The 25805-nt window shown below is 49.7% G+C and overlaps 1 protein-coding gene across 1 annotated transcript in view; it reads right to left on the minus strand.

Moving 5' to 3' along the window:
* FCRL4 (Fc receptor like 4) overlaps positions 1-16999 on the minus strand; it is a 24378-nt gene extending 7379 nt beyond the window's left edge. Inside the window, exons 1-7 of the mRNA XM_077751649.1 lie at positions 16899-16999; positions 14755-14775; positions 10367-10621; positions 9091-9345; positions 8509-8790; positions 7211-7498; positions 589-702 (exon numbers count right to left, since the gene is read on the minus strand). Of these exons, the coding sequence (XP_077607775.1) occupies positions 589-702; positions 7211-7498; positions 8509-8790; positions 9091-9345; positions 10367-10621; positions 14755-14775; positions 16899-16929 (1246 nt within the window). The 5' untranslated portion in view covers positions 16930-16999. The remainder of the gene's footprint in view (positions 1-588; positions 703-7210; positions 7499-8508; positions 8791-9090; positions 9346-10366; positions 10622-14754; positions 14776-16898) is intronic.
* Positions 17000-25805: the final 8806 nt, after the last annotated feature.

The raw sequence follows: 25805 nt of genomic DNA on the forward strand, positions 1-25805 counted from the left end.
AGCACTGGGTGTTATATGGAAACCAACTTGACAATAAACTATAAAAGCAAAAAAAAAAAAAAAAACAAAAAAAAAATGAACTAGCGTAACTAGACTAAGGCAAGAAGCCTCTGGAAGTGTGTGGCTCTGCCCAAGGTAGGGGATGAGGGGTCGGGCTGGCCCTGGGAGCACAGGATGGTGAGTTCAGGCTTTGACATGGGGAAGCCTCCAGGGAGAAAGGAGGAGAGAAACTAGCCAGCTCCCTTCTCAGAGCCCTTTGATTTCTCGAGAGCGTCTGTCTGTGGCAGATTTAGACAGGCTGTGGGGTGCAGCTGTCCAGTCTGAGCCAAAAAACTGCCCAGGGAGAATGTCTGTATCAACTTTTTGAGACTCTACAGTGAAAAGTCTACTTCCTTCCTGCCTTTCACTGGAGACTTAGTGAACCCGACTAGTTTCGAGCAACGCTCAACCACAGCACCTGTTCGGCACAGCTTGGGCGGAGGGTGTGCATCTGTGGGTGTCGAGGGGGAGAATGTGGGCGCCCCAGTAAGCAGGGCTCTCACAAGGACTGGGCATGGCCTCTAGCAGTGGGTAAGAGAGCACGCAGACCTGACTTCCTCCGGTGCCGGTGGTAAATCAGCAAGCCCGCAGCCAGGAGAAGAATGCTGAGCAGTCCCCCGATGGCTCTGGCAGCAGTGAGGCCGCTTCTGTTCCTCTGAGTACCTGGTGGGGGGTGGGAGGTTGGGGAGAGGGAGAGCCTACGTGAGCCCCCCGGAGAGAGGGCTGGGACATCCTGGCACTTTCCTCTGCCCTGGGGAGGGAGGAACGTAGGGGACCAGGGCTGGGCCAGGGCTGGTGGCACAGGAGGCAGCCTGAGTGGCCGGACGGGACCCTGTGCTCCCTTAGGAGGTGCCAGGCTGAGGGTCAGGGGGCCAGGACAGGGGGGAGAATGGCGTTGGTGGTATAGTGGTGAGCATAGCTGCCTTCCGGACAGGGGGGAGAATGCAGCCAGCTACCTCCACGACCCACAGACATCACTTCCAAAGTTATCATTTGAGGGGACTCTCTCTCTCTGTATAGTCCGTATCCTTGTGATCTGGCCTTTTGGGAATTAGTGCAGGCCACCGAGGAAGATGCAACATGAGGCTGGTTCAGCGGCCTGCCTGAGAAAGAGAGCAAATGTCACTGCTGATGGGCACTCAGGGAGCCAGCAGCAGGTCCAATGTGTCGCCATTAAGACCATGCTGGGACGCCACAAGGAAGCAGCACTGCCTCCTTCCTTCTAGAAGCACCGAGGGGGAAGAGAGAAGCCGGTGGAAGCAATAGTCAGTTGTCAAGGGTTTCTGATTCTTCCATTGGATCCATTCTCCCATCTTCTCATTCAAGAGATTTCATTTGGCTGATTCATTCATTCATTCATTCATTCATTAACTCAGTAGCCACACACAAAGTCCTGCCAGGTGCCAGGTCTTGAGGACAAAGCACTGAACAGGACTGTGAAGTCCCTGCACACATGGAACTGATAGTCCAGGGAGGGTAGGCAGACAGGAAACACATATATGCATTTACAACATGCCTGGTGGCGGTAAGGGCTAAAAAGCAAACACTGACTAGAGGGGTGAAGAGGCAGGTGGATGGAAGTGTTTGCATGCAGATTCCTGCTCCCCATGTAAATCAGATTCAGATCTCAGATGCCACAAAATTACACAGAAGACATTTGTATCAGAACCACAGCAAAGCTAATGATGATTCCCGCCTATTCCACAGTGCTCTGGCAGGCACACAGTACCCAAAGCCACTGGCCATTGACAACATTTCTGTCTCTATGCTTTCCCTTCCTGACAAAATCAACAGCCCTATGAGTCATTCTGCCTGCAAACAGCATTCGTGGAGAGCTGTCCTCCCAGCCTCCCTACCATGACAGCCTGACCAGAGGAGAGGAGTGCCAGGGAGAAATCCAGGGACAGAGCACCTTGGCTGCTGTGTCTCCCCATCTCTCACCTGGGCATCCACCTGTGCAAAATTGGAGACAGCCATGCCCAGGATTCCAACTGCAACGAGCAGAGAGCAAGTCTTCCCCATCCCCGGTAACCTCATCCCCTAGAAGAAATGACTGCTCTGGGAAAAGGAGCTGAAATATGTCTTAGTTTGAAAGGCGCAGAACAATTATGCACCATCAACTCAGACAGTCTAGAAGAAATGGATTAATTTCTAAAAATATACAATCTATCAGGACTGAATCATGAAGATTGGACAGACCAGTAATGAGTGAGGAGATTGACTCAGTAATGAAGCCCACCCAATGAAGAAAGCCCAGGGCCAGATGGTAACACTGGTGAATTCTAGCAAGCATTTAAAGAAGAATTTTAGCTCTAATCTGTTCAAAGTCTTCCCCGAAACTGAAGAGGAGTGAGCACTTCCAAACCCATTTTAAGAGGTCAGCAACACTCTGACCCCGAAGTCAGGTAAGGATGCCACGAGAAAGTACACAGCAATACCCCCGATGCGTGTAGATGTAAAGATTTCTAAAGAAGCTACCTCACTGGTCCACAGGTACATGAAAAGGGGCTCAGCATCACTCATCACTCATCACTCATCACATCATCATGCGAATGAAAACGACAAGGAGATACCACCTCACACCTGTCAGAATGGCTTTTATCAAAAATGCCAGAAGTAACAAGTGTTGACAAGGATGTGGAGAAAAGGGAGCCCATGGGCACTGTCGGTGGGAATGTGAGTTGGTGCAGCCACTCTGGAAAACAGTATAGAGGTTCCTCGAAAAATTGAAAACAGAACTGCTATATGATCCAGCGATCTCACTTCTAGGTATGCATTTGAAGAAAATGAAATTACTGTCTGGAGGACACCATTGATCTCCCCATGTTCATGACAGCATTATTCATGGTAGCCATACAGGGAAATACCTCAGTGTCCATTAACAAACAAATGGACAAAGGAAATAGGGTATACATCATCGTCATATGTATATGATGTATAATCCATCATATATATTATGTGTAATATTCTATCATACATATTATATATAAAATCCTATTATATATACAATAGTCCATCATATATAATATATATAATGTTCCATCATATGTAATATGTATAACATTCCATCATATATAATAATCCATCATATATAATGTTCTATCATATATAACGTTCCATCATATATAGATGCACTATTACTCAGTCATAAAAAGATATCCTGCATTTGCAGCAATGTGAATGAAACTTGAGAGTATTATGCTAAGTGAAACAAGTCAGACGGAAAGAGGAATACTGTTAAGAGCTCTTAGATGTGGAATCTAGTCATAGAAACAGAACAATGGTGGTTTCCAGGGGCTTTGGGGGGTGACCAAGACAGGGTCACAAACTTCCAGTCAGGAGAGGAGTTAGTGCTGGGCTTGGAGCGCACCGCGTGGTGACCACAGTTAGCAACCCTGCGCTGCACACCTGAGAGTCGCTGAGAATACATCCTAAAGGTCCTCACCATGCACACACGTATACACATGCACACACATGTGCCCCCCACATGTGTGCACACAACGACTGTGTGAAGTGCAGAGGCATTAACGAAACCTACTGTGGTAATCATCCACGTGATGGAGCAGACCATCATGCTGTAACCTTGAATTACGTCAGTTACATTCTCAGTACAGGTGGGAGAGAAAAGAGGAAGTGTAGACTCCACAACTGGATCGGTGGGTTAAGATCCCAGCTCCTCCACTTACTAGCTGTGTGGGCACAGAAAATTATTTAATCTCCCCGTGCCTCAGTTTCCTTATCTGGGAAACAGGGATGGTGGGAATTGTGCTATTGTTGGCGAATTGTATTGTTAACGTATGTGAAACGCTCTGAACACTTCCTGATGCGGCATGCAGCGTCTATGCAAGTATTAGCTCCCCGTCTGGCGCCCTCGGGAACTTCATGCTACCCTCTGATCTGTTCAGGGGACGTCCCCACACGTTAAGTATGCTCCCACACAGCACCACCCTGGCCACCTTCAGCCCATTTTACAGACTGATTTGTGCCTCCCCCAAGATTCACATGGTGAAGAAGCCTGGAGCCCCAGTGTGACGGTTTTGGGGATAGAGCCTTTGGGGGGGTCATCAGGTTTAGATGAGGTCTGGAGGGGGGCCCCATGATGGGATTAGCGCCTTAGAAGAAGAGACTCGAGACCCCCCTCTGTCACCCCCTGTGCCATGTGAGGAAGCAGGTGCTCCAGGAAGGCAGATGTCTGCAAGGCGGGGCGGGGCTTTCCCTGGAACCCAACCACGCAGGCATCCGGAGCCGGAGCCGAGACTGTGGCCTCCGGGCCTTGAGAAATGCATTTCTGTGGTGAAAACCTCATGAGCACAGACCGCCCACCTTAGCCCGGTGCTCCGGCTACTTTCAGAATTTCTCTGCTGCCAGAAGTTCTCCCATTTCTGAGCACAGGGCTTTTGCATAAGGTCCGGGAATACAAAAGATTTTGTAAGAAGCTCCCGCTCCGTCATTTGTCAACGGAACCCTGGACATCTGCTTACTCGGGTGAGCGTGTGTCTCCCTGGCAGAGGATGGCACCTGTAGAGTCGTGCAAGCCAGCGCGGGCACGCGTGGGCAGGACACAGGCTCCTCCTACTGACCTTTTCCTCCAGAGGAAGAGGAGCGGCTCCACACTTAGCTCCGAGCTTCCAGCAGCCTCGCTCCTGCCCACTTCAGGGAGTGCGGCCTCTGGGCTCCCCAAGTTCACCTGCTTCGGACAGGAGCCCTGCCTGCAGAGCCTCTCGGGGGATCAGGGCCGGCGCATCTTCGGGGGGTGCCCCTCGGCGGCTTCCGGCCGTGCTAGCCCCGTCTCCCTCTAGAAATGCCATGAGCGTGACACAGGCTCAGTGTCTGCCCGTCTGCGTGGGGGCCAGACCAGACCCACTCGCGCTGTTCACGGAGACATTTCCGGAGTGGGAGGCAGATGCTCCCGGCGCATGTGTTGGTGGGAAGCCCTGACCTGGGAGGGCCCCTGTGATCACGGGGCGCGCCCCGAGGGAGCTGAGGGGAAACTGCACGGCAGCCGGACGGCCCCGGCTGTGCCCCCTTCCCACAGCTGCTAAGCCGCCTGCTGGGGGTCGCGGCTCTGTCAGGGCTGACCGCCTCCCCCGTTCAGGTGGCTGACGGCGGGGACTTCCGCAGAGGACTCTGGCTGCCCCTCCGCTTGCGGAGCTTTATGATTGTGTGCAGGTGTGAACTTTGTGGCCTCACACAAATTACCAAACCTTTCTGAGCCTCATAGTCCTTTTCTGTAGAATGGAGAGGCCAATATTATCTTTATCTTCTGGGATCGTTACTGTGGTCCCTACAACGATGTGTGTAGAACCCATTCATTCCGTAGGAGTTTATCGAATGCCTACTGTGGGCTAACTGGGATACAAGAGTGGTGAGAAAACAGACCTGCCTTCATGAGGGTAATACAGGAGCAGTGAAAGGGACAGACATTGCGATGGCTGGTGGGGGTAAGTACTTCGAGGAAGGACACAGGGGCCCAAGAGAAGAAGGGCCAGCATGGTTTGGGCACGTCTCACTGGATAGGTCTCACTGAGGGAGATGGGGGTGAGCATGAGGGTATCTCGAAGAGCAGTGCAAAGGACCTGAGGCAGGAGTGTGACTGGAAGGCTTGAGGAAGAGACAGGGGGCCATGGTGGCTGGAGTAGAGGAAGTGAGGGGAGGGAAGAGGGAGATCAGGTCCTGCAGAGCCGCGGGACCTGGTGGACGATGGCCGTCACTCTGAAGGAGACGGGAAGCCTGGGGAGACTTTGTACAGAAGAGCAGCATGAGGTAGAGGCTCCTTCTGATGCTGCGCAGGGAAGGGGCTGTGGAGAGCAATGCGGAAGCTGGAGGCCAGTGGGGGTGTTACTGCCACAGCCCAGGGAGGGAGCATTGGCGGCTCGGAGCGGTAGTGGCCGCAGAGGTGCTAGGAACGGGCCAGGTCTCAGCATATCCTGAAAAGCCAGCTGGATTAGATGCGCAGGTGGATTAGATGTGGAAGACGAACCACAAAGGAAAGTTGGGCCTGATTTTTGGCCTAAGCAAGTAGGAGGGTGGGGCTTTATGTTTACCCCCGCGATGCCAAGCAGGAACAGTTTGTTTGGGATGAAAACTGAAACTCTGGTTTTGGATGAATTCAGTTCGAAGGTGCCAAGTAGCCATTCCGGTGCAGCAGCTGGTTCGCGTGCTTGGATGCATGGGTTCTGAGCTCAGGCTACAGGTCTCGGCTGAAGGGGACGTTGGAGACTAAGGACAGAGACTCTGTGCCTGACATTCAGAGCTGGAGATACGGGAGGACCCGGTGAGGGAAACCTAGCCTGGGTGTCAGGCGAACGGGCAGAGGACGGACAGCGGGCTGTCTGGGGTCAAAGAGGAACGTGGTGCAAGATGGAAGGTAGGGCTAGTTGGGTCAAGAGCTGGTGATGGGTCGAGTGACATGGGGACAGAATGACTTCAGCAACGTGGAGGGCAGTACATCCTCGTCAGAGCGATTTGGGTGCCGGAAGGAACTCTGCGGAGGAATCTGGCAAATATCAGCAGGCAGCCTGCTCCCCCCTGGTAGGTAATGGCTGGCGTCCTCGGGTGCCAGGGACACAGCCAAGCTCGGCAGAGCCAACGGGGCTGCGTGGGGGCCTGGCCGCTGTGGCTTCTTGGGGACAAAGGGAGAGAGACAGAGGCCAGATGGTGGGGCCCGACAGGCTAGTCCCCTGAGTGCACGTAACTGGGCCTGAGTCCCCCCCGTGACTGCTAGCTTCAGGGAGCTGATTCTGGGCCCGGAGACGGTCAGGCCTGCAGGAAGGGTGGAGCAGAGCCGATGGCTGGTCCTGTCGGGACCGCGGATGTGCCCTGATGACTCCCTGAGAAACGCATGCCCTTGACACTGACGATCTTGCAACGCGGTTAACCAGCTAACCCGGCTCTTTGACATCAACACACTGTGAGTCACAGTGCGAGCATGTAAGGTCGTTTCCAGGTGAGAAATGGCTCCTGCCAGCAATACCCCCACATAACCTGACTATTAACATTCCCACGAAGAAATTATATCGCAATGCAAGATGGCAAAGTGAAACCAGGGGAAGGAAAATCAGCAGCAGTGCTGGCCACGCCCACCTCTAACCTGCACCTGGAGTGCTGGCCACGCCCACCTCTAACCAGAGGAAGCTGACAATAAATAAGGACAAAGGAGATGAAATCTCACCTGTGACAGTGACGTTCAGGACCGCGCTGAGGTCGAGGCCGAGGCCATTGTCGGCCGTGCAGAAGTAGCCCCCCGCGTGGCTGCCGCCCACCGCAGGGATCTCCAGCTGCGCTCTCTGGGAGCGCCGGCGTTTCCGCCCCAGACTCTCCCCCGTGTCCTCCCGGTACCAGGAGAACGTGGTGTCCCCTGTGCCTTCCGCCGCGGAGCAGACCAGGACCAGGGGCTCCCCGGCAAGCGCCCGGCCCTCCGGGGGCTGGGTCTCCAGGAGCACTCCGGACACGGGGACCCCTGCGTGGACACAAGACGGCCGATGAGGGCCTGTGGGGGAGCTGGCATGTTGGACGGGGTCACTTTTTATGTGAGTTTAGGATGGGCTGCCTGGGGGGCTCAGTCAGTTAAGCGTCTGACTTCAGATCATGATCTCACAGCTTGTGAGTTCAAGCCCCGCATCGGGCTCTGTGCTGCCAGCTCAGAGCCTGGAGCCTGCTTCTGAGTCTGTGTCTCCCTCTCTCTCTGCCCCTCCCTTGCTCGTGCTCTGTGTGTCTCTCTCTGCCAAAAATAAATAAACACTAAAAAAAAAAGATACACTTGTCAGCAGGTGCTGGTATTGTAGTGCACAGACAGTGCAGTTTGGACCGAGGACCCCACTAAATGTCCTATATCTATCCTGATGCATGAGGTCCCAGGAGAGAGAAAACCTGGCTCTCCACGAAGCAGCGTTTGAGTTTTGTCTGAGGTCCCCGCGGCAGTCTGAATTGTCTGCCGTGACAGGTGACAGTGGTGGTGGCTGCCAGGGCACTGGGCTGGACCACACCTGTGTCTGGGAGTTCTGCTTTGGTGCCTAAGACGAGATGGCACTTATTGTATTTATCTTTGTACGTGTGTGTGCCCTTCTCTTGTGCTTTGCCCATCGCGGGCACTCACGTTCTTTGTTGCTACTGATTAGGAGGAAGCTGATACTTATCCCCTCCTTAGTTCACCCCAAGATCATGTCAGCTCAGTAAAGTAGCGGGGCGCCTTGTTGTCTGTTCACGTTCGTCTTCCCTAACTCTTGCATAGAACTCCACCTCTAACACATCGAGGTGCTGGAGTTCCGAAGGAAGTCTGCGTTTTTAGAAAAATGGTGGTGGAAAGGAAGCCCTGTGGTTCTTTTATTGCAGGACCTCACTTCTCAGTGTCAGCCGCCCCCATCGGGAGGCAGTCCCCATCTGCACGTGTGAAGGGAGCATTTGTGGGGGTGGGGGAAGCCACAGCCCTGCATCCCCCCCAGCCCCACCCCGTGGCTCTCCCACACTCACCCTGCACAGAGACCTGCAGCGGGAGGCTGTACTTGCAGACGCCCTGGGCGGAAGCAGCACCGCACCTGTAAACTCCTGAGTCTTGTCTCCAGAGAGCTGTGATCTGGAGTTCTGGGGACTGGCTCCAGTCTGACAGCACGACCCCGTGCTCCCTGAAGAAGATGAAATGAAGCACAGTGTCCGGCCGCTCCAGAACCTGCTGAGTTTCGCAGCTCAGGTTTACGGACTTGCCCTCTGTGGGCTGGGATGGGGTGACTTTCAGCTTTGGTTCCGGAAATAGTTCTAGAGAGAAGAGACAAACCAAGGTCTCAGAGGGTGGCCCTGGGAGCCCCGGGGCAGGGGGGTTTGGTTTCTGGGTCCTAGGGAACTTCAGACACGAGGCAAGACACTTGTGGACCCTGTCTTCCCCTCCGCACCCCAGCTCAAGTGCAAGGGCCCCATGGGCTCTGCCTACCGGAGGGAGCTCACGCGTCCCTCCTTATCCAGCGTTGGGACAACCATGTGTGGGTGCCCTGTCACGCCCGGTTCCCCACCTGGACATTACTGAGCAAATCTATAATCTGTATGAAATGAAAAGTTTACCTTGAATGTGAACAACCTTGATGTTTGACCTAAGCCTGTAGCTTTTGCCCACATATCCAGTGCAGTAGTAATGGCCACTGTTGTTTGAACTTGCATGTGGTATCAACAGATCCTGGCTTTGATTGGACGTGGAAATGACTTTCCTATTCCAACTGTACTTCACAGAGGTCAGTGTCTCTCCCTTCTTTATCCGGCACCTCAGGACCAATGTGTCACCTTCAAACACGCTATGTGGAGCCTGGAGAATGAGCAAGCCTGGAAACCACACAGGGACAGGAGTTGGCACTGAGGGACACCCCCCTCCTCTGTGTGCAGCTCAATCACAAGTCTTTCTTTTCTCTCAGGACTTAGTCTCCTGCCCCGGGTGCACTATTTCCTTCCAAATCCGTAAGACCTGCTTCAGCTACAATTCGTAAATGAACCCCAGACACATCGCCCTGACACACCCCCAACACTTGGGGGCAGAACGGCAGTATGAAGAGTCTAACGTGACTGTGAGCTGGACCCCGACATTGCCAAACATGGTTAAAGACCACCTGCTCACCGGGGCCCCGAGCGGGAGTCACTGGGGCTGGGGGAGATTCCGAAGAACAGACTAGAAAGTGTCACCACACACTGGGGTTCACTCTGTAGCAGGCTTGTCGTCAGACACAAACCCCGGGGGATGAGGAACGGAGAACGGGGTCCTGGGCAGACCTTCTCCCGCTCTTCAGATGCACATGACAGGTCAGTTCTGTCCCCTCTGTCTAAGGTGAATCAGGGACCCACTGCCTGTCCCCCAGTGCAGTCCCTGTCTGGTGGTCCAGACCGTTGTCTGTGGAGTGGGCAAAGCAGGACAGGGAGAGAGTGGGTGCCCCCGAGGCAGGACAGTAGGAGTAGAGAAGCGACAGGTGCCAGGACAGGAGAGGACACAGGCTCCCCAGCTCATCTGAGGCCCCTTCATGCTCAGTGCATCCGTGTCCCTGTTGTTTGTCCTTCAGGAGGCTGGTCGGCCCTGAGGGCAGGGGCTAAGGCACCCTCAGTTTCAAATGCCCTGAAATGAACTCCTTGCTCCACTGTGTAAATGCATGGGGATGTCTGCTTATTGAGGTTAGACAACAAAAGTCCAACATCAACAGTCCTTTGGAAAACACCTGTGGACAATGAGGGGCCCTGGGGAATGAGGTCGCGGAGGTCAAGGGTTGGAGCGGAGTGAAGGCCCCAGGTCTTCACTCCAGGGGGTGAGGACGCACAGAAACTGCTTGTAGACTTTTAACTGGCTCACCCTCTTGCTCACCTGAAGAAAAGGTCAAGCTCACGTGGTCACTTGGGAGCGAGTCCTGGGTCTGGCATCTGTACTGTCCAGAATCACGGACCTCCAGGCTGTTTTCTGGGGTTTCACTTAGTTTTCTCCTCCCGAGGTACCAGAGGAACCATCTTATTTTTTCTGGTGCATGAAAGTGAAACACATTGCAGGTCAGAGTCACTGTCTCTCCTTTGAAGACGACGGTCCATGGAGGGTGGAGGGAGATCACGGGTTTGGATGCAGCTTCTGAGGAAGGAAGAGACAGAGCCTGAGATGGAGACACCTGTGGTCCCTGCCACGGTCATCTGTGTGGGACAGACACGAGGCCCCGGCCTGGGGGATCCCCAGGAAAGCCTCCCGGCCGTGTCTGCCTTTCCCAGGGGTGCAGTGGCTGCTCTGTGGCCTGTAGGGGCAGGCCGGCCTTCCAGAGGGTGACCCCAGTAGGCTTGGCTCTCCGTGAAGGTCAGTGATGCGGGCCGGGCCCTTGGTCAGTCCTTCCTGACTCTCCCTCCCCGGCTCCTATGACAGCCGCCTGTCTGAGATGAGCATTTGTGTGGCATGTCTGCGTGGCATGAGGGGGTACTGTTGATGGAGGGACTGTAGGAATTTGGGGGTTGATTATGCAGTTATGGAGAAGTTGTATTTTTACCGACACAAAGCAGATGTGGGAAAGTGATACTCAGAAGCACACGGAAGGTGAGTGCCAGGAGCCAGTCTCACTCCCAAAAGTCAAGGGTCCGCTTTCATGACAGCAGAATACGAGCCTTGCATGAAATCAGGCCCTAGCATCTTTGGAACCCCAGTGGACACACAGGAGCTGGAGAGTGTGGTGAAGAAAACGGTACAGTAAGAGTTGAATTCTCCCTGTTGAAGATGAGGGAAAAGACTTCTCTCTGCCTTCCTTTTCTTTAAGAATTTCTTTGTTTTTTTTAATGTTTTTTTTTTTTAATTTATTTCTAGGAGAGAGAGACAGCGCGAGCAGGTGAGGGTCAGAGAGAGAGGGAGTCAGACTGAAACAGGCTCCAGGCTCTGAGCTGGCAGTCAGCACAGAGCCCGACGCGGGGCTCGAGCCCACGAACCGCGAGATCATGACCTAAGTGACAGTCGGACGCTTAACCGACTAAGCCCCCCAGGCGCCCCCAAGAATTTCTTTCTTTTCTTTTCTTTTTTTTTAATGTTTATTTATTTTTGAGAGAATGAGAGACAGAGCGCAAGCAGGGGAGGGTCAGAGAGAGACGGAGACACAGAATCTGAAGCAGGCTCCAGGCTCTGAGCTGTCAGCACAGAGCCCGACGCGGGGCTCGAACCCACGAACCGCAAGATCATGACCTGAGCCAAAGTTGGATGCTCAACTGAATGAGCCCCCTGGGCACCCCAAGAATTTCTTCCTAGTGTATGTGAATCTTTGTACACTTGCCAGGGTCACAACTGAGGAGTGTCCTGCTCAGGAGGGAGCCATCGGCTTTTGGAATGCAGAGGGGCAGAGGCGTCTCCTTGCTCCGACACCCTCAGCAGCCCCAACCTCAGACTGTGGACACATTCTTCCCTGGTGTGGACAACAGCCACTCAGCCCGCACAGTGGTCTTCCCAGTTACTGAGATAGAGCTCAGAGGAGCTGTGTGGACAGAAGGCGCTGTCAGGACCTTGCTCCTGACCAGGGACTATTTGACCTGGGACCTGTCTGGGGGGGCGGTGGGTCTGCTCAGCTGAGTCAGGGGTGGAGATTCCTCTCTGCCCTTGTGACGTCTTAGTGGATGGCCTGAGATGCACATCACACTCTGACTTGACACTTCAACACCAAGTGTTTTCTGTCCCTACTCCCTCTGCGGAGATTTCTGGGTTGGGAGAAAATTTGGCTTTTATTTACATTTCCCCAACAACAAACTGCCATGGGCACACTTCCTTTCTGAGTGTTTATTTTTTGAGTTTTTTAGCTTTGAGGTTGGGTGGGCTGGTCACTGAAGTTGATCTAGCATGCACCCCTGTGGCCTGAAAACTTAGGCTGAGCTGAAGGCTTTTCAGAATAGGTTTTATACATACTTTCTATTCTGAACACACTTTCCTGCCTCCCAGAAGGACTCCGTTATAAATCGCCTCCTGGGAGTGACAGACCCTTATCACCAAGGACTAAACAGACATTGTCAGGAAACTACTGTATGTGCCCTCTGTTCTCCAACGGGCCGCTGTATCCTCCCTGAAAGCCCTTTGTTTTCCAGTAAGCGCCCTCCTCCCCGGCCCTTTCCCTGCTCAGATGGCATCTGAGCCCCAAGTCCTAATCCCCTCCCTGGCTCGCAGTTTCTGTGCGCCCTCATAAGAGCGGAATACAGATCTTTCTCCTGTGAATCTGTCTTTTGTCTGTTTAATTGGCGGCTCCCAATGATATACCGAAGGGGAAAGAGATGTTCTTCTTCCCTGAGGTGTCACTCACCATGGAAAACCTTCACTCGCACTCCCTTCCCCTTTGTCACTGCTGCCTGCTCAGCTGCAAGATGGGTGTTCAGTTGGGCTAAGCTCGGAGTGTTACAGAAGGAGATGTGATTGCAAAGTGACCTCTCACATTCTGCCTGAGATGTGGGAACTCATGACTTTGGGAATGGTTACTGCAGGGTCCGTGCAGTTCTGGGTGAGGAGAGGTCAGGGGAGTAGAGCCAGGGGAGTGGGGGCCCTGGGAGTAGTTTTGGCTCTACGGGGAAGGAGCCGAGTGTGGTAGGGGTGGGAGGTGGGGGGAGCCCTCTTGCAATTGGAGTTACCTTCCTCCTCCCCCAACTTCCTGTCGTGATGCCCGAAGCTGGGGCCCTGACCGCATTTAAAAAATCGATATTAGATTCGAGGTTTGTTCTGCATAATTGCCTGAGGTCATCTAAATTCGGTGAAGTAGAAAATAAACCAGATTATTTCCATTGGCATTATTTCATTTTTCAAAAGGAAAGTCTCAGTGATGGGGGCATGCAATTTACCATAAAATTTTAAGTGGAATCACTTTAGATGTGTGTGTGTGTGTGTGTGTGTGTGTGTGTGTGTGTGTGTGTGTGTGTTTAATGCCTTTATGCTCCGATAAGGACTGTCTATATTTAAGGAAATACAGATGGTTGCTTTTTTAAAGCTTTAAGACTTTAAATATTCTTACCTTTGTCTGCAAGAATGCCCAAATAGATCTTTTAGTTACACCCAAATGTAAAGGAAATATTCTTCCCGTGTTGGGGGCCAAAAATTATACAGTAACTGGAACATTTGTTTTAGATGGAGAAGCTGAATGTTGTGTTTGGTAATGCGAACATTCTTGTGTTTCCGCAGACATTTTCTGTCTCTCTTTAGAAGACGGAACAGAATCTTCCATGTTTGCAGTGACCATGGATAGAAGTCCCTCTGACTGTGATCCTGGGAAGTATCTGGGGTAGGAAGTCTTGTACCCGAGGAAGGGAAACCTACTGTGTGTGCAGCCAGGTCCCTCACTGGTCCTCAGAAGGTGCCTGCCCCCGCTACATGCTCAGAGAAGCCGTACCTTGTCAGGGCCTCATGAGGTTTGGACTGAGTTAATGAGCTTAACCACATCTAGTAGCTGATCTGAGACACTTTCTGTATTTTTTTTTCTCCATCCCAGAGGGTTTAGCAAAGTCTAGTCAAGTGACAAGCTCTTCTCAGTTAGACAGGGGTTTGTGGGAGACGGTCCGTGTCCCCTGACCAAGGGGGACGTCCACAGGCCCAGGAACTGCAAGGGACAGTGTACATCAGGGGGCCCTGGCTCCTGCTGGTGGGGGCTGGATGACAGCGATCCCCCCCCCATGAACTCAGTGGTCTGGATGAACTCAGGGATTTTCAGGGATTACTGGGACACCTAGACGCAGCTCCCCAGAAGGCTGGTCTTCCTGCTGACCAGTAGGGCGGGCGCTCAAAAGCGTCATGATCTGAGCTATTTCCGGGAAGACGTCTACACAAGCCTGCTGGGCTTTGGAGTGGCGTGCTCGCTCATGGTTGGGGCAGTGCTGTGCTGGGCTAGGAAAGGTGGAAACGCAGAGCTGTTTGCATCCCGGCCACCCCTCACTGAGGTCTCGGCCCATGTCTAGCCTTCCCTCCCAGGCTTCTGTGCACCCTGTCAGGCTGGCCAGCACCGGACACAAGGTGGGGCATGCCCCTCCTTGACCTCTGTGACGTGCATCCCAGACCCTGCCCTGTTCATCTGACACGATGGCAGGTCTGACCTGGGGGCATGACTCCTCAGCTCAGGGGGTCAGTCGTTGCACAGAGTGGTGCTTCCCTGCCTGTAGCCCTCAGGACGGGAGTGCAGGGGTCAGGCCTCCTCTAATGAGCATCCCACGAGGAGCCCAGTCACTAGAACATTTAGACATGGAAGAGAGACAAGAAAAAGGAGACTGACTTACCAAACTGTCCGCCGACTGGAGCTGCAAAGAGAGGTGAGGGTGAAGGTCAGCATGAGGCATGGGCGGAGCCCTCCCACCCACAGAGCCCCCCTCCAGGGCCCCACTCCAGCCGGGGGCAGAAGAGGCACGCCAGCTCCGCCACCCAGAGAAGCCAGGGGACACTGTGGCGGCTGGAGAGTGGGCAGAAGAAGGTCTGGACTTTAGGGGTGCCGCGCTGGGCAGGCTATGGAAGCCCATACATCCCCTTCCTCATCTGCAACATGGGGACCCTTCTAGTGACCTCAGAGTCTTGTTTCAGTGGGTTAAATTAGCAAATCTTCCGTCACTGGCTGCTGCCACCATCTGTTAAACATGAGCCTGGTGGGGCGCCTGGAGGCTCAGTTGGTTGAGTGTCCAACTTTGAGTGTCATCATCTCAGGGTTTGTGAGTTTGAGCCCCGCATGGGGCTCTCTGCTGTCAGCGCAGAGCCTGCTTCAGATCCCCTGGCTCCCCGTCTCTCTCTGCCCCTCCCCTGCTCGTGCTCTCTCTATAAAAAATAAATAAACATTAAAAAAACACAAATAAACGTGAGCCTGGTGTGGCTGCTGCTCAGACTTGGCTTCACCATCTCCTTGCCCGGAAGGGTTTTTCCTTCAGTACCAAGAAGAGGCGGTCACACCGTGCACTGACACCCTGATGAAATCCACCTCCTCCATGAAGCCTTCTCAGAAACCTCGGGGCTGCAGGCCCTCACTCTGCTCTAGGCTCTAGTGAGTCATCACAGCTCGCTGAGACTGGAAATCAGATATGCAGTGGGGCTAACAGCCGCCAGCCCTGTGGTTCCTGTGAGTGTGGACTTGACCCTTGATTGCCACCGTGTGGAGGTTAAGGGCAAGAGACCGTCTCTGCGCCTTGGCTCCCTTATCTGCAAAATGGGATTTATAGCAGCTCCAGCTCACAGATTGTTAGACGCTTGGGTAGATTCACACATGGGATATTCTTAGAAAAGTGTCTGGCATGGTCAGGGCTCAGCGATCAATTGTGAATTACTATCAGCAAGAATTAACAACTATCACCACACATTCTCTTGTGATTCATCGTGTAATATTTTTGTGTCTGTTTTCAAGCCAAATGCTTTTGCATGTGTACCTTGATTTCCTCATCAGAGTGTCAGGCTTTGGGGACAGAGACTGTGTCTTCCGTGTCCTGTGTTCTCCCCAGTGCCCAGCCCAATATACCCCTTATTCACTATTTACCAAGTTCCCGTGATGTGCCAGCTGCACTAATAACTCTTCCCCTAGTTAGGGTCTGGAGATGCAGCTGGGAACAAGAAACGAGCTTAATAAATACTTAGTGCACAAATGACTTACTGGGCTTTAGCTCCTTGGCTCCCGTTTCTAGGACATTGCTACCTCACTTGCACAAATATTGAAAAATAGTACAGAGGTGGAGTGGGGGGCGGGAACCCAAGGAAAACCATCTATTTCCTCTCCTCTCATGCTTTTTTGCAAATTTCAGAGCAGGGCATGATTGTAGGATTCAGAGAGGGAAAAAACTATTCTCAGCAGAAACTAATTTCTTTTTTTAATTTAATTTTTAAATATTTTTGAGAGAGAGAGAGAGAGAGAGAGAGCATGAGCAGGGGAGAGGCAGAGAGAGAGGGAGACACAGAATCCAAAGCAGGCTCCAGGCTCTGAACTGTCGGCACAGAATCCAATGCAGGGCTTGAACCCAGGAACTGCAAGATCATGACCTGAGCCGAATTCAGAGGCTTAACCGACTGAGCCCCCAGGCGCCCCTGCAGAAACTCATTTCTACATCAGCTCACGATTAGGACATGTTCCCTTCACACCGATTCAGGGCTTATGTGATCAGGGAGGTAACTGAATCTAACTAGATATTTTACATGGCAAAATAGGCCTGCTTTTGGAGTAGGAGGAATTTTTTGCAGGCAATTAAAACCAAGTGACGAACACACTTTTGGAAACCATCTCCCCACGCACCCCCCAACCCAATACCATTCAATCAATACCTTCCCCTTTTGTTGATTTCCTGCTATTCTGAAATAGTAGTAAAATCCATTTGTTCAGCAGCCCAGAGGGGAGGCCTTTTGCTTGGGGAGAGGCTCGACCTCCTCCTAGAGCAGAGGCTTCTCTACCACTTACCGAGGAGCAGCAGAGATGCCCACAGGAGCATGGAGGTGTGCCCTGGGATGCTGACGAACGGCGGCTTGCGGACAGATGGACTGGCGGTCCTGGCGCTGGGGAGTGAGTGCAACCTCTGAGTGTAGCCGGCTGTGGTAGCAAAGTGAAAAGAGGAAGTACAGGGATGTTTCTTAAAATACCAGCAGCACATTACTGAGGGTGAGAGAATCCCAATGATGAAAGTCACTATCTAGCCGAACACCGTGGGTACCGCTCTGACATCATGGTATGAAACGTTCCTCAAAGCTTTAGTTGTCATGTTTTCAGAACCTTCCAGCTGCCGTCTTCCAAGGAAAATGCAACACATTCTCTCTCTGCTGCCAGATGCCAGGCAAGATGGCAGACCTGTTGTGATTCACATAATCCAGGGATATCCCTGAATCGGGGTCCAGAGCTGGAGAAGTTCTCTTTCAATGCAGAAATGCACTCGCCTGACCTCAGAGGCCTTGGCTGGACCACCTCCGGCTGACCATCCACATATGCTGAAGCATCTGAATCAGAAGACAACTCGTGCTCTGTCTGATGCATATGAAAATAGCCTGACTCATTTATCTCTGAGGAAGCTACAAACTTTGATCCGATCAGCAGGTGGACTGCAGAATAAATTATAGCCCCATCTCGCTCTTCCCCGAGAACGGGCTGCCAAATTTTCAACTTAGGGTTCTGGAGTCTAAAACCTGTTACAGGAATATCCTGACGAATGCATCTTGATTCTCTGGCTGTATGTTATACAGGAGGCCGGGTGCTGGAAGTCCAGTGTGAGCAAGACTCAGCACGCTTTCGTGGCAGTGGGGCAAGAAGAGCCAAACGGGGGTTCAACACAGAGTGAAAAGTGCCCTGATAGTCCAGTAGGAGGGCAATCTAACCCAGTTCTGGGGAACCAGGAGAGGACATTCAGGAGAAGTAACACACAAATTGGGAAGGTGTCTTTCCGGGACTGAGCGATGACCATGGACAAAGGTGGACGGCGCTTACCACCACTATCATCTTCATCCTAAGAATCTGTGATTCAATGACCCTTGATCCTCCTGTGAGAGGAAGACATCAGACAGAGAATGAAATATGACTGGTCTGTATTGCTCTAATATAACATTTTTTTTTAATATTTTTTTATTTATTTCTAGGAGAGAGAGAGAGAGAGAGAGACAGCGTGAGCAGGGGAGGGTCAGAGAGAGAGGGAGTCACAGACTGATACAGGCTCCAGGCTCTGAGCTGGCAGTCAGCACAGAGCCCGACGCGGGGCTCGAACCCACGAACCGCGAGATCATGACCTAAGCGAAAGTCGGACGCTCAACCGACTAAGCCACCCAGGCGCCCCTAATATAACATTTTTCTATGAGCCTATAACAGCTTCTTTCTCTAACTTGGGCTTGTACTGAACAATACCTGTGTTCCAGGCAATGTCCATGACCTTAGAAGTATAAGATGAATTAAAGACATTTATTTTATTTAAAAATTTTTTAAATGTTTTATTTATTTCTGAGAGAGAGACAGCTTGAGCAGGGGAGGGTCAGAGAGAGAGAGGGAGACACAGAATCCAAAGCAGGCTCCAGGCTCCAAGCTGTCAGCAGAGAGCCGGACGCAGGGCTCGAACCCATGAACTGTGAGATCATGACCTGAGCCAAAGTTGGATGCTTAACCGACTGAGCCACCCAGGTGCCCCTAAATACGTTTATTTTAAAGACATACAAAATGTTGTAAGAGCCACGGCAGCCATAGGGGACACTATGGGGACACACTGGATGTCAAGGTGGCATTCAGTCCTTCGTCACTTAGCCCCTGACCTTGTACTCTGTCTCAGTTGCCTTCATTTCAAATCCTAGCTGTGCGTCTGATTCATTATGTGACCTTGGTCAGGTACTGAGTTAGCCTCCTCAGGCCTCCGTCTCAGCATTGCTACAAAGGGGGTGAAAATAATATCCACTTTGGGGGTGGTGTTACTATTGATATATGCATGAATGCAATAATGACATAGAGCTTGTGAGCCAGTGCTGGTCACTGTGCAAATGCTCAATGTCACTGTCACTATTTTAGGACCGTGAACTGGAAAGCACTTCATGATCCAAATGGTATTCGACCAACAATAGTTTACCTAAGTGGAAAATTCAATTATTGTTGATTGACTAAGAATTGAGGGGAAGTTGAATTCCTGTCTTCTGTTCCCATGTTTCTGGATCAGTTCTGTCAAATGAGTGAATTTCAATGAGCAAATTAAAATTTACATTTATGACATTATAGAAGATGTGGAAACAAGTGAGTCATGTTTATAACCACCGTCTAAAAATATCAAAACTTTTGAGGTGCCTGGGTGGCTCAGTCCATTAAGTATCCTACTTTGGCTCAGGTCATGATATCACAGTTTTTGTGAGTTTGATCCCCACATTGGGCTCTGTGCTGACAGCTCAGAGCCTAGAGCCTGCTTCTGATTCTGTGTCTCCCTGTCTTTCTCCTCTGCCCCACTTGAAGTCTGCCTGTCTCTCAAAAGTAAACATTAAAATAAATAAATAAATAAATAAATAAATAAAAGTTTAAAGAGTTAAAATAAGTCAAGGGCTATTTTTTATTGTTGTGTTCATGAATGCTTCAGTTATTTGTGCCAAAATTGTGGTTTCATTTTCCACCATCGGCTATGACTTGCACCTTCCACAATTTACTAGGCAATGACTTGATTAATCAGGGGCAGCGTTCAGATTTTATATTAACAGATACAGTAATACTTGTATTCAGTGACGATGTAAGAAACTGAAAATTCTGATCTTTTTCATATACAATGTTCAAAACTCTACCTTCTATTTTTTTATTTTTTTTTATTTCTGAGAGAGAGAGAGAGAGCAGGGAAGGGTCAGAGAGAGAGAGGGGGATACAGAATCTGAAACAGGCTCCAGGCTCTGAGCTGGCTGTCAGCACAGAGCCCAACGCGGGGCTAGAACCCACGAACCACGAGATCATGACCTGAGCTGAAGTCGGACGCTTAACCGACTGAGCCCCCCTGGTGCCCCTGTGACTACTCATTTTTAGCTGGAAACGCACACCACAAAAACCTCAACAGAGAGAAGGATTTGGAGAGGCATCATATAAAAAATTATACTGGAGGGGCGCCTGGGTGGCTCAGTTGGTTAAGCATTTGACTTCAGCCCAGGTCATGAACTCACTGTTCATGAGTTTGAGCCCCACACTGGGTTCTTTGGTGTCAGCACAGAGCCTGCTTTGGAGGTTCTGCTCCCCCACCCCTCCCCTCCTCATGCATGCATGCACTCTCTCTCTCTCTCCCTCAAATAAATAAACATTAAAAAAATTACACTATAGGGTGTTCTCTACTTTATGGGAATGGGGCAAGTTTACATTTTACCAATTTACTCTAGTTTAATTGTTTCTCATAGATTGGTACCCCTGGCATCTTTCATTCTGACTCAGCCTATTTTGAGGGGTGTGAAATCAAAGCCTGAGGGCTGTTGGCAGGCGAGGTGGAGTAAAGAAAGGGAGGTGTGAGAAAAACCGACTGCCAGAATGCAACAAAGTTCTACTGTTTTTACTGAACTATTGGAGATGTGGGCTGCATAACATAAACATGAGACTGGAGATTATATTTTAAATCCAAGTTCAAAAAATAGATTGGAATGCAGATGTAATTATTAATTTTTCCTTTATTGTTCATTACAGCAAGAAATCAGTATCAGAATGGACATTTCATAGTGTATATGCAGCATAGAATTGAGTTTTATAAACTTTAAACAGTCACAATATTCAGTTTCATGGTTTTGCAATGTTTAGTTTTGTTGTTTTACAAGTTTATAAGTGCTTCTGATCATGGGTAGAAACTTTGAATGGCGGGTTTTATATTTAGGAGAGCTGTGTCTGAGATGCATATAATTCTGGCATTCCCATGCTGCCATATGTGCTGTTTGGTTCCATATCACCTGACTCTTCAATCGTTTCTATTTATGGCTCTTGGGACCCACCATCATATTAATTGGCAAAGGCCAATTTAACCATGCTGGTTTATTTTCAGATTTTCATTTTCCAAATTAACTTTTCAGTTTCACGATTTTGGATTATGCAGTTCAATCCACCCTTTTTATTTCTTTTTAAAAATTTTATTGTAGAGAGGGAGGGAGGGGGAGAGAGAGAGAGAGAGAATCTTAAGCAGGCTCTGCACTGAGCGTGGAGCCCCCAAGGTGGGGTTCGATCCAACTACCCTGGGATCATGACCTGAGCCAAAATCAAGAATGAGATGCCCAACTGACTGAGTCACGTGGGAGCTCCCACATGTTTTTAGAAACTGATTTCAGTGAGTAGAATCCTAATTTGGGGCAATTCCTAATGAATGCTTCTCTGAGGAATGGTTAGTGTTTAAATGGATCGTATCATCTGCTAAAAGGGTCACGTATTTGACCTAATCTCTGGCGGGGAGCGAAGGCCAGACTGCTCCTCAGCTGATGAGAGCAAGTTACTTTCTTTCTAGTCCCTTTGGTGCCATGTGACAAGCACCGCTCTTGAACTTCATGAAGAGGTGGCCACCGTGCCCTGTGTCTTAGTCTCAGGTAACGAGCTAATCTCTTTGATATTTTAATCTCACAGGCACGTCTAGTTGATGGTTTTAATTGCTAAGTGTGAGATGTGTTCCTTTGCTAACTTTTTAGCACAGACTGATCTCTGGTGAGTGATATAATGCGGGATTTAAGTTCCCTATTGCTGTGAAACATTGCCATCTTGAGTTTCAGTTTCTAATAAGTGCAGTGTCAGCACTGACCAATGTAGGAACATATCTACATTCTGTTGGCTATGTTTGCCCGGGCTGTACTCCACTTTGCAAGACTTACAGCAAATTGCAAAGATGGCCATACATGCTTCCCTTCCCTGCACGAATGACCTTATAATGTGACTTGGTAGCTCCTCTCACAAAGAGGGAATCTGCTTCTGTACATCTTGAATGTGGTCTTGCATTGTGACTTGTTTTGGCCAATAGAAGGGGCAGGAGCAATGCTGTGCAAGTTCCAGATGTTTGTACACATCTGCCTTCACTGTTTCGCGGACAATAGGTGCCATGTGACCAAGCCCAGACTAATTTGGCTGGGGATAAAAGACCATGGGAGAGGACCCCACCATCTGAGCCACCCCAAGTGAGTCCATCACAAGCCAGACAGCCCAAACCCATCCTTCCGCTGACATCAGAGAGTCCAGACAAATCAGCTCACCGCTGCCCAACTGCAGAATCCTGAGATAAATAACTGGTTGTTGACTTAGCTCATTAAGTTTCAGGGTGGTTTGTTATATGGGATTAGTGTCTGACATGATTTACCTCAATACACTGTAGGCACCATAACCAAAGTCCCATCTTAATTCTTAATGATGTTGAAATGAATGCAGTTACTCCACATAGTATTATTTAAGCTTATAATCTCATAAGTTGTCATAGAAAAATTCCATGACTTAATTGAAATTTTCGTATACTTAGCCTTTCAGTTCTAACCATACTTTTCAACTTCCTGAACATCAGCCTGTGCTTGGTTCTCTTCAGGAAACACAATATTTTTAGCCTCAGGAGACATTCTTTTATAGATTTGCCATCTATGAGAGTGTTAACACTTGGAAGACTTCTTGATTTTTATGAAACACACAGCTGCATTCTCCAGTGGCCAATATTTAATTTAGGAACACACACAAAAAAGCCCTGTTTCAAGTTCAGTTGTGTTTTTAGTTCAAGTACTTTAGTACCCATCTTTCTCGAACGATCATTCTTACTATAATTAATTTCACAATAGTATCTTTACTTGTATTTCACTGACAAAAGTACACATTATTTGCATATTTATTTAGGACTACTTTTTACTTTCAGGAAGAAATTATCTCTTTCTTGAAACTACAAGTTCTCATTCTATCTTTTGTTTTCCCACTTTTGGTAGAGACGTGGGTAAAAAGTCACTCTTTATTCAAATCTACTATAAGTAAAATAATTGACTATTTGAAAGAATATATGGCAGCTTGTCACCCAGCTTCAGATTCGGGGAGACAATGGGGAATGGTAGAGAATGTGGTCAATTGGATTATACACGCTGCATTTGAAAGCAGCCAGACATTCAACTATGGTATCGTTACCAAGTCTGAAGATCTGTTGTTATCTGATTTTCCAATTTTTTAAGAGAAGCCTCAAAAATAGATTTTTGTGTGAAATCCCCTGACTTCCTAACTGCAACTAATTTAAACAATAAACCCCATGTGGGCAAACAATGTGAACCAAAAGAATATGTATGCAGTAGGATTTTTATATCCCTGCCCCCCACCCCCACCCCAGGGTCCACACATAGTATTGAGTGAAGTGGCTTAAACACAGATCAGGTAAGTGAATGAATGAGTGGATGAGAGGACAGTATTCTTCAAAAGGGCACAAAATAGGAAAGGACAACTCTGTCACTGCCTTGCCCTTGGCTCTGTGTCAGCATGTGGTGGAGTAAGCAGGGGAGGAAAAAAGAGAGACGTGGTCGGAGGCCAATGAGGGAAGCTTCCTGAAGGAGACTTGGTCTGAAGAAGAAAGAAAAGAAGCCCCTTGTCCTACAGCGTCCTCATCCTTGACATGATGAGCCCTCATCTCTTTGACAGAGAATCTCTTTGTCTACAGAGCTCAATGGTTCTGAACTCCTTCTGTGCTAACCCCTTCTGCATATTCTCTCCATTGTGGAGTGGGTTATGGTTGGGGAAAAAATGTCACACCAAAGAGACAAAGAACAATAAACCATCTATTCTCCAAGGCAGTGCTCTGCTTGAGGGAGAAGGACAGGGTCCAAGGGCTCTTTCTCGTCTCCCTTGCCATCCATCCAGTGACATCTGAATGCAGGGCTCCTGCATGTCCCCAGAGACACTTTTCAGGGTCAGGTAGTTGGAGGATTTCCTAAGCTGGTCCTCTTGTCCAGTCTTTGGCAATGGGGTAGAGTTCCTACCTTGAAGAACTCAAGAATTAAAAACAAAATGTATCTCACCATATGTGTTGAGCAAGAGCTGGATTGGGGTCGTTATTGGTCTATGGAAGTTAATAATAGCGTAAATTAAGAAAGAAACAAGAGGAAATTGATTCTCCTATGTTAGAGTGAGTCACTCCAGCAAGTGTATTGATTTTACAAACCACAAAACACTTTAAAAAAAAAAAATCTCCCACTTCAGAGTAGAAAGTACAAAGTCAAGGAAATATTTGAACTGGTTAATGAAATATGTCTGTAATTAGAACATATAGAACCCAGAACTTCTGAGACTCAAGTTCTTTTAATGTCCAAGTTTCACAGGCAGGAAAGGAATGCAGTGCATGCAGCTGTGTGCTTGTAGAGGGTGAGAGGGTGTGGTGTTAGAGCAGGCTGTTGGCAAATCATCTCACTTACTTGTGGAGCTGGAATCAGCCCGACCATGGCCCTTTCATGCAGATGTCCAGGGGTAGAGATGGGAATACACATGGTACCACCCACTGATTTGGAGAAGCTTAGTGCCCAGAAAGTGATGTCAGAGTTGTGGTAATGGGGGTTCCCATGAGGTTAAGATGAAGAAATTTTAAAAAGTAGAAGTTTAAAGAATTTTATCTGCAACGGCAATCTCTGAAATTTAAGAGGGGAAGCTGGGCTGTGGGCCAGTTGGTCAGATTCTCAGTTACTGTCTTCAGCACATTCTTGTTTACTTACTTATGTGATGTCTCGGGTGCCACACATTTCCCATAGGCATTTGGACTCACCTGACATACATACGTGCTTGGTGGGTGTGGCGCAGCCTCTCATTTTAAAAGCCCCAGGAAGGAGACTCTTCATCCCCTGTTCCTGAGCCTGTGGTGGGCTTGCCACTTGGGCTCGGCCAGTCAGACCTCTAGCCCAGGAATTTGCTGGTGGCTGTGGGGCCAAGAACGTGGACGGGGCAGCGTGCTGGGACACATTTGTGTCACAGGACACTTGCTGTGGCTCCCGATGTTTGGGATGCTGGCCCCCATTTGTTCCTACTCATCTTCTAAGTCTCATTCCCCCAGTTTCCGAGTCCCTAATATACTTCCAGTGAAGCATCCCCCTTTTGAGAAGGGATCCAGAGTCAGTATCTGTTGCTAGACCCAAGAGTCCTGACTGAAATTCTCTCTGAAGACTGGATGAGTGTAGATGAAGGCACGCAGGGTCCTGTGTGTGCCTGGGTTTGGGCACCCAGCACGGAGAATGTAGCGGGAGCAACCCGGGTACCTTCACTGGAGACTTCATGATGGGTTGGTTTGGGAATGGCTACGAGAGATAATACTTCCCATAATGAAAATGGTAACAATGATCCAGGATTAAACTTACCATTGATCATATGCCTTCTTTGCAACAGGCATTTCTTAGAAGGTCTCGTTCAATCCTCCAACAACCCTCCTTGATGGGGTGACTGCTGCCGTTGCAGGTAAGAGGCTTGTGGCCCAGAGAGCGTGCATGGCGGTCAGCACTCCTGCCCAGGTATTGTCCTTTTCTTGTGCCGACTCACTGTTCTTCCTTTCCCTCTTCGCAGACGACATGACACTCCATATGGAAAACCCAAAAGATTCTGCCAAAAAACTGCTAAAACTGATCCATGAACTCAGCAAAGTCACAAGATATAAAATCAATGCACAGAAATCGGTTCCATTTCTACATGCCAATAATGAAGCAGCAGAAAGAGAAATCAAGGAATCGATCCCATTTACAATTGCACTGAAACCCATAAAATACCTAGGGATAAACCTAACCCCAGAGGTGAAAAATCTATACACCAAAAACTAGAGAAAGCTTTTGAAAGAAACTGAAGAAGACACAAAAAAGGGAGCATCTGTCTTGCAAAAACAGAGAGGGGAAGAGTCTGTCCCCAAATACACCCCGTGAACTGCTGCTGTTAATGTTG

This window comes from Crocuta crocuta, unplaced genomic scaffold (genome assembly GCF_008692635.1).
Source record: "Crocuta crocuta isolate KB4526 unplaced genomic scaffold, BGI_CrCroc_1.0 scaffold494, whole genome shotgun sequence".
NCBI lineage: Eukaryota > Metazoa > Chordata > Mammalia > Carnivora > Hyaenidae > Crocuta > Crocuta crocuta.